This window comes from Elephantulus edwardii, unplaced genomic scaffold, assembly GCF_000299155.1.
Source record: "Elephantulus edwardii isolate Elephantulus edwardi_28Jun2011 unplaced genomic scaffold, EleEdw1.0 scaffold00248, whole genome shotgun sequence".
Lineage (NCBI taxonomy): Eukaryota > Metazoa > Chordata > Mammalia > Macroscelidea > Macroscelididae > Elephantulus > Elephantulus edwardii.
In genome coordinates, this window is record NW_006399998.1 from 3,981,022 (window position 1) to 3,995,560 (window position 14,539).

The 14,539-nt window shown below is 41.2% G+C and overlaps 1 protein-coding gene across 1 annotated transcript in view; it reads right to left on the reverse strand.

Annotated features, from left to right (window-relative positions):
• CA8 (carbonic anhydrase VIII) overlaps nucleotides 1-14,539 on the reverse strand; it is a 194,297-nt gene that overhangs the window by 32,591 nt on the left and 147,167 nt on the right. The window contains exon 4 of the mRNA XM_006899232.1: nucleotides 12,009-12,104. Within this exon, the coding sequence (XP_006899294.1) occupies nucleotides 12,009-12,104 (96 nt within the window). The remainder of the gene's footprint in view (nucleotides 1-12,008; nucleotides 12,105-14,539) is intronic.

Below are 14,539 nucleotides of genomic sequence, written 5' to 3' on the forward strand. Positions count from 1 at the left end.
AAACAATAAATTTACACAATCTGAGATAGGTCAGTCAGTTCAAAATTATCAAGACTTAGACTATTTTCCAAGTGTTTCTAATTCCTTAGATAAGCTCTTTAGAGAAAATGAATTCTCTGAAATTATGAAGGGGAAAAAAAATGCCAGGGACAAACGACTGACAAATTTAAAATTAAAAACATTTAGGCCAAAGCCTTCACTGGCCATTTCTTTCTTCTTTCTCCCCCCCATTTTCTCTCCCCAACTCCCACATTTCCATGAGCTGGAATCAACATATAATCCACATTCCAGTGAGTTTTCAGAGGCTTTAAATAGCAAGAGACAGCCCACCTTTCTCCCACTAGCTGGTGGGTTTGAACTGCATGTTTTTGGTTTGGCAGTGCAACTCTAGGTCTATATGACTCTATGTCATGTGACATCAGTGACACTTGTATCTTCTTGTCCAAACTGTCGACAATTTCAATCTTTTTTCCATCTATCATGATGTTGTCCTATTGGTCCAGTTGCTGTTAGGTCAGAGAGGAGAATCGAAGACAGCACACCTATATTATACGATCTTGTACTATTTCACATCTCTTTCCCCACTGTTAGACACCCTCCCCTGAATTTCTACTATGTTCTCTGGAGCAAGATGACTTGGCATCTTTCAAAAGGTCTCCCACCACTTCCTAGTCTTGTGTGAACCGCATTAAGCCTGCCAAGGCAAAAAATCTTTCGAGTCCATCAAGTGAAAACTATACAGACCTCCACAGAAAAGAATTGAAAAGCATGGTCAGTGTTCCACTAGTATTTTCAGATTGTCCTTCGTTGTCTGAAACACAAATGGCCATCCTCTTCAAATACTCAATATTCAAGGCTCCCTGTGTTCTTTGAAAACCTGATGCTAATTCCCCAAATATCACTAAGTCTGGGCACCAGCACTGAGGATTTGAGTGAGTATATGGCAACTCCAGCCTTCAATATGGATTGAGGCTCAATGTCAAGAAGATAAAGAGTCTCACCACTGGACCAATTGGCAGCATCAGGATGGATGGTGAAGAGATTGAGTTCTTCACAGCTTTAGTTTGCTTGGCTTCACAGTCAATACTCTTGGCAACAGCAGCCAGGAAATTAAGACGTATTGTGATGGGAGAGTCTCTGTTAGGGACCTCACCAAAGTACTGAAGAGCACTCGTTTCTCTCTGGAGACCAAGGTGTGTCTGATACAGGCCATAGTCTTTACAATCACTAGTTATGCATCAGAGAATTGGACAATAACTAGGAAGGATAGGGAGAATTGATGCCTTTGAGCTGTGGTGCTGGAGAAGAGTATTGAATGTATCATGGACTGCTAAGAAAACAAACAGGTTCATCCTGGAGAAGGTTAAACCGGGCGGTTCCTTGGAGGCAAGGATTCTGAGGCTTCATCTGACATACTCTGGACATGTTGTAAGGAGGGACCAGTCCTTGGAGTGGGACATTATGCTTGGTAGGGTGGAGGGACAGCACAGGAGAGGAAGGCCCTCTATGAGGTGGATTGATTCAATGGCTGGGGTAATCTGGATGGGTGTGTCGGAGACAGTGTGACTGGCATAGGACAGAGCAGCATTTAGGGCTGTTGTACATAGGGTCATTATGAGTCGCAAGTGACTCGACGGCACATAACAACAACAACAGTAACATGGTGACTCCCCACTGTCTAAAGATACAAAACCTAAATCTCTCTCCCCTTCAGTCCCCGTAACTAACTCAAGAATATAATCTGGATTTGCCTTAAGTGTCAACCCTTCATTTTCAAAAGGCAATGCTGGCCATAGCTCTCTAGCAGCCAGGTCTCCCTCCCCTCTACACTTCTCTTCTCATTAACTTAGTACCAGAAGCTAACTAGCTTCACTTCTTTACATATTTTCCCTGAACTGAAAATTTCTCTCATTAGTCCATTCCATTTAGTAATCTCATTTTCCTCTTTAGTAATCTGCACCATGAAAGATAAATGAAAAATATACTAAGGAGCCCTGGTGGTACAGTGGATTAAGTATTGGGCTGCTCACTGGAAGGCTGAAGGTTCAAAGGAGAAAGACAGGGTTGAGGTGAATTTGAATTGGCAGCAGCAGGTACATTGATAGGTTCTCTCTCTTTCTCTCTCTCCCACTATTGCCGAGTTGGGGTGAACTCATAGCTGAACCTCCAGCTGGTTTTCAGAAGCTATAAACTTCATGGAAGGAGAACGCCATCTTTCTCTGTCACAGCCACTGATGGACATGAACTGCCTGTGTTTGGGTTGGTAGCGTTAACTCCTTACCCACTAGGCTGTCAGAAGGTGCTCAAAAAGACTGAGCAATGTCGCTTTTGGATTTTTTTTTCTTCTTTTATACTTTACTAAGCTTGGAACCAATATGTAGAACTTAACAACAATGCAGTCATTAGGAACTCAAGTAGCACTGCAGTTAAGGAGTTTTAAGACATCCTGCTGCTAATCAAAGCATCAGCACTTCAAATGCAGTCACTCCACAGGAGAAGAAGGAAGTGGTTCCCTTTCTCAAAGATATACAGCTGTGGAAACTCTATCATGCAGCTCTACTGTGTCCCACAGGGTCACTAGCAATCAGAATAGACTGAACAGAAGTGAGTTTCCTATGGGTTATTAAATACGGTCATTCTGAGTCAGAGCCAACATGACAGTAATGGGGGTGGGTTTCATTTTCTTCAACTGGATAAAGAAAGAGACACAGAAAATTGTACTCCACAATCTTTGATGTCTTTTACGCTTACTGTCAATTCTCTCACCAGTCTCATTTTGGGATATTTCAAGATTCAATCCCACACCCACAGTTCCCTTGCTCTATAAATAGGCTTGCTTTGTGTTTCTCAGAGACAATAAAGGTCATCGAGTGGACTGTTCTAATTTCCTGCCTTTATCATCTAAAAATGTGAGATATATATATATTTTTTCTTATCACCCCTTCCTTCTTCCTTCTATTTCAGAAAATATGCATGGCACTCCTTGTCAGTCAGTCCATTCACATGAGCTCTCCATCCCAGGTCCTCCCAACTACCCAAAGACCCTTCCAAGTCAAGAGGCCCTTCTCTTCCCTGGAAACTTAAATATTTTATCTTCATTGTCTCTTTTTGCTCAAGAGGACAACCCAGACAGGCAGGAGGAGGGGTGGAGGGTGTTTACTGCTTAGGGAGCATGGAATATCTATTAAGAATCTATAATGCAAAACTTTAAAAGAAGATAATGCCAGTAGTTAAAAATATAATTCATGTCAATGAATTGACATGTGAAGAATGCTGAAACTACAAATGTTTTATTATGTATACATCAACCATAGTTTTTTTATCTATCATAAGTGTTTAAGGTAGGTTTCAGATCTCAAAATTAACACAGCTCCACTGTACATTACCATATAAATATGACCGTATGTCACATACACACAGAACTCCTTTTTTGTTCAGTTAAGTTTCTTAAACAGCTGGCATGTGTTCCCTGCCTCCAGCTTCCACCTCTCACTTTTCCTCACCTCCTCCCTCCTATTGGCCAAACTCCAGGGAAGAACTTCAGTCTCTCTCCTCTCTGTTTCTTGTGGTCCAGGCTGGAACATGTTAAAGGACTTTTGTTCTCTCTTGAGAATAACATTCTCACATAGACAATCTTAATTTTTACTCATAGCAAAAATAAGTAAAAGTAGAAAATAAAAATACACACAAAAACATTAACTGCTGTCATGCTGCTTTAGACCCTAGCAACCCTCCAGGAAAGAATGGATGTGCTCATCAGGTTTCCAGGGCTGTGAATCTTTATGACAACAGAGAGCCTCATCTTAACAGCCCAACATTGAACTCTACTGTCAGCTAAACAAGTATGCAAACAAACAGGCTCTCCTGTGCCTAAAATAACTCATCTGGTTACTGATAATACTGATGTTGTTGTTGTTGATTGCCATCAAGTCAAGGATGACTCATAGCGACTCTATGAACAAAAGACCTAATGCCTAACTATCATCATTTCTCCAAGTTCATACAGTTTCCAGAGGCATGTGGTTTAGGAAGTGGATGCCACTCCTGCTTCCAAACCCATCTTACAATTGATAGCTCCACCAAACACTGTATACAATGGGTAACCATTGTGGTATTTGATATCCCAATGGCACAAAGTTCAGCATCACAGCAAACCCAGGTTACTTCATATAGCACATTGACAAAGAGTGATGCACAAAGTAGAAGAGTGTTCCTCCAGATATAACAGCACTAGCCTCATCAGTGGTTAAGTGTCATTGAGTAGAATATGACTCAGAGTAAGCTTTTCACAAAAGACCTGAACTCTGTTCTGTAACTAATATAATTTCTGTTCATTTATAGAGTTTAGAGAGTTTGTAGAATTTCCAGAGGTATCTAGTTTAGATAGTGGATGCCACTTCTGCTTCCCAACATGAATCAATCTGGAAGCTCATCCAAACATTGTACATGATGGGTAACCATTATGGTATTTGACACAACTATGGAACAGTGTTCAGAATCACAGAAACCTCAAGTTGTTCAGTACAACAAATAAACTAAACAAACGACTGCTGTGTCATTTAAAGAATATTCAGTCTAAAATTAATAAATTTCACTTTTGGGCCTATGGCCCTCAGACCCTACAGGATTTTAAAGCCGCACCCTCTAGTAGGCCACAACCCTTGGTCAAAGGCTCTGATTTCAAAAACTAATGGTGCCAATGCTAGTGCCAAGAGCACTGAGTTGGAGTCCACTGCCCTCTATGGCCATGCAGCTTTCTGGGGATGAGGGGGAATTGTTACGCAGACACATGGTGCCTCTATGGACTGCTGACTAGAATATACCAATAGAGTTTTCTTGACTGTAATGTTATACAAAAGATAATGTCACTTTTCCCCCCCTTTGGCACTACAGGGTGGTTCAAACAGCATCCTTTAGGTAGTCACTGAGCACAAATCATTTGTAGAACCAGGAGGTTTTAATGCTTCCTGAGAAACACTAAGAATTGTTGCTATTGCTTTTAGGTGTCATCAAGTCAAACAAAACTCATGGAGACCTTATCAACAACAGACCTAAACACTGCAGTTGTTGTTGTTGTTATTGTTGTTGTTGTTGTTATGTGCAGTCGAGTCGTTTGCGACTCATAGCAACCCTATGCACAACAGCCCTAAACTCTGTCTATCCTGCGCCAACCGCACTGCCTCCGACACACCCATTCCGATTACCCCAGTCACCGAATCAATCCATCTCATAGAGGGTCTTCTTCTATTGCACCGTCCCTCCACGCTCCCAAGCATGATGTCCCTCTCCAAGGACCCGTCCCTCCTGGCAACATGTCCAAAGTATGTCAGACGAAGCCCCAGAATCCTTGCCTCCAAGGAGTAGCTTGGTTTAATCCTCTCCAAGATGAATCTGTTTGTTTTCCTGGCAGTCCATGGTACATTCAGTACTCTTCTCCAACACCACAGCTCAAAGGCATCAATTCTGCTTCTGTCCTCCCTAGTCATTGTCCAACTCTCTGATGCATAACAAGCGATTGCAAAGAGCATGGTCTGTTTCAGGCGCACCTTAGTCTCCAGAGAGACACTGCTTCTCTTGAGTACTTTAGAGAGGTCCCTAACAGCAGACTTTCCCATCGCGATACGCTTTTTGATTTCCTGACTGCTGGTGCCAAGAGTGTTGACTGTGGAGCCGAGCAAACTGAAGCTGTGAACAATCTCAATCTCTTCGTCATCCATCCTGACACTGCCAATTGGTCCAGTGGTGAGAATCTTTGTCTTCTTGACATTGAGCCTCAGTCCATACTGAAGGCTGCAGTCCTTGACCCTTCACAGCAAATGCATGAGGTCCTCCTCAGTTTCAGCAAGCAGGGTTGTGTCATCTGCATAACGCAGATTGTTAATAGATCTTCCACCAATCCTGATGCCACAATTCTCCTCATAGAGCCCAGCCTCGCGGATAATCTGCTCTGCATACATGCTGAAAAGGTATGGAGACAGGATGCATCCCTGGCGCACATCCTTCCCAATTTTGAACCATGCAGTGTTACCCTGCTCTATTCTGACTACTGCCTCTTGGTCCAAGTATAGGTTTCTCATTAGCACAATTAAATGTTCTGGGATTCCCATTCTTTTCAGAGTCAGCCACAGTTTGTTATGATCCACACAGTCAAACGCCTTTGCATAATCAATGACACACAGATAGACATTCTTCTGGTATTCCCTGCTTTCAGCCAAGATCCATCTAACATCAGCTACAATATCCCTAGTACCACAACCCCTTCTAAACCCAGCCTGGACTTCGGCAGTTCTATGCTCATGTGCTGTTCCAGTCGTTTTTGGATAATCTTCAGTAGAATCTTGCTTGCATGTGAGATCAATGACACTGTTCTGTAGTTTCCACACTCAGTTGGGTCACCCTTCTTTGGAATGGGAACAAATATAGATCTCTTCCAGTCAGTTGGCCAAGTGGTTGTTCTTCAGATTTCTTGGCACAACTTGGTGAGCACATCCAGGGCAACATCTGTTATCTGAAATACTTCAATTGGTATCCCATCTATTCCTGGGGCCTTATTTTTTGCTATTTCCTTCAAAGCAACTTGAACTTCTTCCTTCATCACCGTAGGCTCTTGCTCATATGTTATTTCTTTAAATTCCTCTGTATCTGCCAATTCCTTGTGATACAATCACTCAATATATTCCTTCCATCTTCTTTTAATACTTCCTGGATCATTTAATATTCTGCCCAAAGCATCCTTGATTATAGCAACTCTAGGTTTGAATTTGTTCTTCAGTTCCTTGAGCTTGAGAAATGCTGAGCGAGTTCAGCCCTTTTGATTTTCCAACTCTAGCTCCTCGCACATTTCATTGTAATATTTTGCTTTGTCATTCCGAGCTGCCTTTTGGATTCTTCTGTTCAGCTCTTTAGTATCTTGAATTCTTCCTTGCGCTTTGACTTCTCTATGCTCCATTGCAATCTTCAGAGTCTCTTCTTACATCCATTTTGGTCTTTTCTTCCTCTTCTGTCTTTGTAATGACCGTTTTCACTCTTCCTGGATGATACTTTTTACATCCTCCCACAACTCATCTGGTCTTCGCTCATTGGTGTTCAAGGTCCCAAACCTGTTCCTGAGATGATTCTGAAATTCAGGTGGGATGAAATCAACGTCATATTTTGGCTCCTGTGGATTTGGTTTAATTTTCCTCAGCTTCAGCTTGAACTTGCATATGAGTATGTATGAATTATCTACATTTAATTCGATCCCCGGACATATATGTAGTACCAATCCAAAAAAGCAAATCAATATGTTCTTCTACTATGACTGCCTGGTTACTTTGTATTCTACTTTATTCTTATTTTTTAATGAGAAAATATTCATTGTTTTCTACTAGATCAACTTCTTAAGGTGAATTTTTTATTAACTTTACTATTATTTATACTAATTTATTTACAAAATTTGAGCATACTGTTTTTCAGACCAGATTTGTCCAATTTCTCACCCCCCCCACTCTTCAACTGGTACAACCCCATTATTAATCCCCGGCCCCCCCCACACACACCCTCATCCCTCTGCTTTTACCCTCTCACCCCTTTGGGCCTTCATACCTATTCTACAATAATGGTTTTTTACAGTATTTGTCCTTACGGAGCTGAGTTAGTTCACTCAGCACAATGTTCTCTACTCGCTCCCAAGTTAGGTAATAATTTATAAAACCATTGCTCCTGCGTGCTGCATAGTATTCCACTGTATGAATGTACAATAATTTCTCAATCCATCAGATTGTGGTTGGACATCTGGGCTGTTTCTATGTTCTTGTGATGGTAAATAACACTGCTATGAACATTGTTATATAAGTGTCCATTTGTGCCTCAGTTCTCATTTTCTCAGGGTATAGTCCAAGTAGTGGAATTGCATGGAAGTATATGGAATTTCTATGTTCAGCTTTTTGAGGAAGCACCAAACTGCCTTCCAGAATAGTTGTACTATTTTATAATCCCACCAACAATGTATGACTTCCTATCTTGCCACATCTTCTCCAATGTTTATTACTTGCTGTCCTGTTAAACTTTGCCACTGTTACTAGAGTGAGATGGTATCTCATTGTGGTTTTAATTTGCATCTCTCTTATTGCCAGTGATTTGGAGCATTACTTCATGGGTCTGTTTGTCATCCAAATATTTTCCTCTGTGAAAATTCTTTCCAGGTCTTTTGCCCATTTTGTATTCTGTAGACTTTTGTTATGATACTCTTGTCTGAGATGGTATTACCAAATTGTTCCCACATGGTAGGTAGGTTCTCTTTTCACCTTGTTGGAAAACTTTCTTGATGTGCATAGGGATTTAATCTTTAGAAGGTCACATTCATCAGGGATTTAATCTTTAGAAGGTGGCATTCTTCAATTTTATTCTCTTCAGAGTGTACATTTTTGGCTGTATTTAGCAGTCTCTATACCATAAACTAGGGCTTCTAAGCTTGATCTCAGTTTGTCTCTTATGAACTTTATGGTTTGTGGCTTTACTCTCAGGTATCTGACCTACCTAGAGCTGATTTTTGTGCATGGTGTGAGATGTGGACCCGGTTTCAGCTTTCTGCAAGTGGAAGTCCAGTTTTGCCAGCACTATTTGTTGAAGAGGTTGTCATTTTCCCATTTGATAGCTTTGATTTCTTTGCTGAATATCAGTTTACCATAGACAGCTGGGTCTATTTCTGGGTTCTCAATTTTGTTCCATTGGTCTATGTGCCTGTCATGGTACCAGTACCATGCTGTTTTGGATATCACTGCTGGGTAGTAGGTTTTGAGGTCAGGGAGTGCTATGCCTCCACCTCGTTTGTGTTTCTCAGAAGTGTTTTGCTTATTCGGGGTCTCTTGCTTCTCCAAATAAACTTGACAATTTCCCTTTAAATCTCCTTGAAAAATTAATTTGGTATACTGATTGGGATTGTGTTGAGCACGTAGATTGCTTTTGGGTAGAATTGTTATTTTCATGATATTGAGTCTTCCAATTCATGAACCGGGCACATTTTCCCATTTCTTTAGGTCTTTTTGTTTATGTGTCCTGAGGAAATGGAGTTTTCTTTGTTTAGATTTTTTGTATCACTAGTAAGGTTCACTTCCAGGTATCTCAATTTGTGGTTGGCTATCGTGAATGGTATTGCTGTCTTCATCTCCTTTTCTGAGTTCTCTCTGTTAATGAAGAGGAATACTACTGATTTTTGGATATTGATCTTATATCCTGCCACTCTACTAATATGACTTACTAACTCTAACAGGTTTTTTTTGTTGTTGTTGAGTCCTTGGAATTTTCTGTGTATACTATCATATCATCTGCATATAGCAACAGTTTAACCATCTCTTAGAAGAATTATGTGTCATATTTTCAAGAGACTACTTTAAGGATGTGAAGGTGATCTGGTTGCGACAACTGTCACCCCATTAATCACCAGGGTTGTTTTGGCTGACCTGGCTGGCTAGGCGGATATCTCCTTCTTTCCTAACAACTCTATGTGCATCTCTCCCAAAGCTGTGCACCTGGTTGAAGAGGAGGACCATTCCCAATAGAAGGAAGACAGTTCTTTGGTCAAGGATATATGAGTAGCTACACTCCCTGGTAGACTCTCAAAATAAGCACTCAAGAGACTGCTTTTAAACATTAAGACGTAAAAGTTAGATGGCTATGTATGAACTTTAATTAAGCCTTTTTCCACCTCTGCATCTGAGAGAGCCATGTCTTCTACTTGGAGATGTATCTTTCTTAACAAACAACTTTTTGCTCATTCATTCATTCATTCATTCATAAATTAATAAATAAATAAATAAAATCCCAGCTTAATAAACATTAATTTAAAAATTGCTCAGAGTTGTTTATGAAAGAATGCTGTTGGTTTTAACAGCACTACTGAAATACATTCCACAAAGAAATAAGTCTAATAAAGCCTATTAAACCATTAACTTTGGAATATTAAATTATCCAAGATTAAGAACCACTATAATCACAGGCAATCCAAGAAACAAGCTAGAAGAGTGGCTACAGGGCTAGAAATCTGCTTTCTGGTTCGGATTCATAACAGTAAATACTTGTGTGACCTTGACCACCCTTAACAGCTCTGAACACTTCAATAAAACAAAAGAAAGGGACCTAAAATTTCCAATCACCCAATCATATGGTGAGTTGCAAGACTCAAACAAAATTGACCTCTCACACACTGCACCCTGAACGCAACACACAGAAAATTTCTAATAAACAAATGAACTCTTTTCACCAATAAATACTGCTACATCCTTATGCTTCACAAAGATTTGTTGTTGTTGTTGTTGTTGTTGTTAGGTGTTGTCGAGTTGTAGATGACTCATAGCGACCCTATGAATGAAAGACCTGAGCACTGTTCATAGAATTTCCGGAAGCAAGCCATTTCAGAAGTGGATGCCATTCCTGCTTCCAAGCTTGTTTTAATTGGGAAGCTCCACTAAACACTGTCCACTGTGGGTAATCATTATTGCACTTGGCACATCAGTGTCACAGTGTTTAGCATCACAAAAACCATGAGTTACCTCTGAACAGCAATGTACAGACCAGTGCTATACCACATAGAAGAATGTTTTTTTTTAAAAAAAAAAAAATTTAAACCAGGCTGGAGTTGCCACAGATTAAAATCACCCACCGTGGGCTTGGTAGCATAACTTTCTGTCCACTAGGCCAACATAGCCCTCTCTATGTTGTCATTGTTATTGTTGTTAGGTGCCATTGAGTTGTAGATGACTCATAGCGACCCTATAAATGAAAGACCTGAGCACTGTTCATACAGTTTTCTGGAGGTAAGCCATTTCAGACGTGGACGCTACTCCTGCTTCCAAGCTTGTTTTAATTGGAAAGCACCACCAAACACTGTCTACCAAGATGTAGTTTACACTTTTTGAGTGATCCCTGTGTCTAATGTCACTTCTAAGTAATAAAGTCAACAAAAGAATAAACCAAAAAAAGTGCAAGGAGCAGGAGGCATAAAATCAAAAGGACCAAATGTGCTCAGCATTTCTTAAGCTCAAGGAACTGAAGAACAAATTCAAACCTTGAGTTGCTATATTTAAGGATGCTTTGGACAGAATATTAAATGATCATGGCTGTACCAAAAGGAATTGGCAGACACAAAAGAATTTCATGAAACAACACATGAGCAAGAGCCTATGGTGATGAAGGAGGAAGTTCAAGCTGCTCTGAAGGAACTGGCAAAAAAATAAGGTCCCAGGAATAGATGGTATACCAATTGATGTATTTTAACTAATTGATGTGCTCACCAAGTTGTGCCAAGAAATCTGGAGGGAAACCACTTGGCCAATTGACTTGAAGGGATTTCAAAAAAAGGTGACCCAACAGAGAGCTGGACAATGACTAGTGAGGATAGAAGGAAAACTGATGCCTTTGAGCTGTGGTGTTGGGAGAAGAATATTGAATATACCATGGAATGCTAAGAAAACAAACAGGTTCATCCAGGAGAGGGTTACACCAGGCCTTCCCTTAGAGGCAAGGATTCTGAAGCTTCATCTGACTTACTTTGGACATGCTGCAAGGTGGGACCAGTCCTTGGTGAAGGAAGTCATGCTTGGGTGGGTGGAGGGACAGCACAGGAGAGGAAGACCCTCTACGAGGTCGACTGATTCAGTGACTGGGGTAATCAGGGTAGGTGTGTCAGAGCAGTAAGATTGGCACAGGATAGAGCAGAGTTTAGGGCTGTTGTACGTAGGGTCACTAGGAGCTGCAGGTAACTCGATGGCACATAACAACAATGACAATGACAACAGTATGCAAAATTAGTTAAAAAATGTTTTAAAATGGTGTTGCTGTGTTGTTGCTTGCTGTCAGTCAGAGTCGACCCATAGTTGACCCTCCCACAGTTTTTCAGAGGCAATCAATCAAATAGGGAGGCGACTGCTCATCCTGAACAATTCTGGATTCAAACTGTGTACTTTTAGAATAGCAACACTAAAACTTAGCACATATAAATAACACAATGACCATAATAGAAGAGTATTTACCTGTACAAACAAAGCAATGATAGCTATTCCATGTGGCTTTCCCACCGCCTCATCAATACTGCCAAACAGGGTGGAGTTCCAGTGGATCAGGTGAAGCTGCAAAACCATCAATGACAGGTATTAGTTACTTCTAATCTAGAAAAACAAAGATCCTAACTATATGGATTTGGAGACTAAGGTGCATCTGATACAGGCCATGATCTTCGCAATCACTTGTTATGCATCAGAGAGTTGGACAATGACCAAGGAGGATAGAAGGAGAATTGATGCCTTTGAGCTGTGTTGCTGGAGAAGAGTATTGAGAATACCATGGACTGCTAGGAAAACAAACAGATTTGTCCTGGAAAGGGTTAAACCGGGTGGCTCCTTGGAGGCAAGGATTCTGAGGCTCCATCTAACATACTTTGGACATGTTGTGAGGAGAGACTGGTTCTTGGAGAAGGACATCATGCTTGGAAGGGTGGAGGGACGGCGCAGGAGGGGAAGGCCCTCTATGAGGTGGATTGATTCAGTGACTGAAATAATCGGGATGGGAGTGTCAGAGACAGTGCGATTGGCACAGGACAGAGCAGAATTTAGGGCTGTTGTACATAGGGTCGCTATGAGTCGCAAGTGACTCGATGGTACACAACAACAACAACAACAATATGAAAGTATCACATAAACCAGTTGTCCAGTTCAGTCTGTGTGGTGGAGACCGCATGTGTGTCAAAGTAGAACCACTAAATTCCTGATCAAATTTTCCGAATAGATCACCAGGCCTTTCCCCCAAAGCACCTCTGAAGCAACTTAAACTCCAATCTACCCATTAGAAGCCAAGGGTCTCAAACATTTGCAGTATCCAGAGACTCCAAGAATACCTCAAACAGACAACAAATGCAACTATTGTCTTAACAGGTTCTCTGTGTGAACGCCTTCCTACTTAATTATCAAAAGAAGTACTATTGGGTGGAAAACCTCCTGTCAAGTCCACTTTTCACCCTGATCAAGGGCACAGTGCTTGCAGGATGGCCTGCTGATTCCACAGAGATTCAGCTACCTTCCCATAAATACCAACCTCTCCTCCCACCGTTTCATCTCAGTGGATCAGAATCCCAGGTCTAGACACAAATATCAGAGCCCATCTAAATTCTGCTAATTCTTGCCCAGTATTTTCATCAATGAATTTTAAAATTGGTCTCAACTCCTGGTCTGTTATTTCGATTCTCTACAAAAATTCCAAAAGAGTATCAAATAATGGGGTGGGCAAAGATGCATTTTAGAAAAGTACTGCAGTAAAAGATTGCATGCCTATGTAAGTCTCCAATAGGCATTTCCTTGTGCCAGAGCTAATATTTTTTCTGTGAAGAAATATCAGACAGTATCCAACTAACCCCCTTACTCAGAGCCTTACCATGAATGTGGCTTCCAAGTGTATCTCGAATACATACCTGCTTTTACTGTGCTGATATAAATGCATGCACAAAGTCAAATTCAATTCCTGTCTAAAAATCAGGTGACCACTCATGGTTGTATTATAATATCAGCTATGGAAAAACCTGCTGCTTAGAACAGTATTTTCATGACTACACTTGTTGTTGTAATGTGCTATTGAGTTGCTTGAAACTCATAGTGACCCTATGTATAAGAGCCCTAAATGCCATTCTATACTGTGCCAATCTCGCCATCTCAAACACACTCATTCCCACCACACCAATCACAGAATCAATCTATCTCATCGAGGGCCTTCCTCTCCTGCAGCATCCCTCCACTCTCCCAAACATAGTGTCCCTCTCCAATGACCAGTCCCTCCTTGCAACATGCCCAAAGTATGCCAGACGAAGCTTCAGAATCTTTGACTGCAGAGCACATTCTGGCTTCACCCTCTCCAGGACAAACCTGTTTGTTCTCCTAGCAGTCTATGGTATATCCAACACTCTTCTCCAGCACCACAGCTCAAAAGCATCAATGCTCTATCATTCCTATTCACTGTCCAACTCTCCGATGCACAGCATGTAACTGCGAAGATTATAGTCTGGATCAGATGCACCTTAGTCTCCAGCCTGACATCGTTGTTCTTCAGTATTCTTGAGAGGTCCCTCACAGCTGACTTTCCCAGTGCAATTCGGATCTTCTTTTCCTGGCTATTGGTACCAAGAGTGTTGACTGTGGCACCAAGTAAACTAAAACTATTAACTATATCAATCTCTTCACCATCCATACTGATGCTGCCCATTGGCCCAGTGGTGAGAATCTTTGTTGTCTTGATGTTGAGCTTCAATCCATATTGAAGGCTGTAGTCCTTGACCTTCTGCAGCAAGCACTTCAGGTCCTCCTCAGTTTCAGCAAGCAGGGTTGTGTCACCCACATAATGCGGGTTGTCGAAGACTCTTTCACCAATCCTGATGACACATTCCTCCTTGTACAGCCCAGCGTCTCGGATGATCTGCTCTGCCTACAGTTTTAGAAGGTATGGAGACAAAATACATCCCTGATGGACCCCTTCTTGATTTTGAACCATGTAGTGTCTCCTTTCTCTGTTCTTTTTTTTT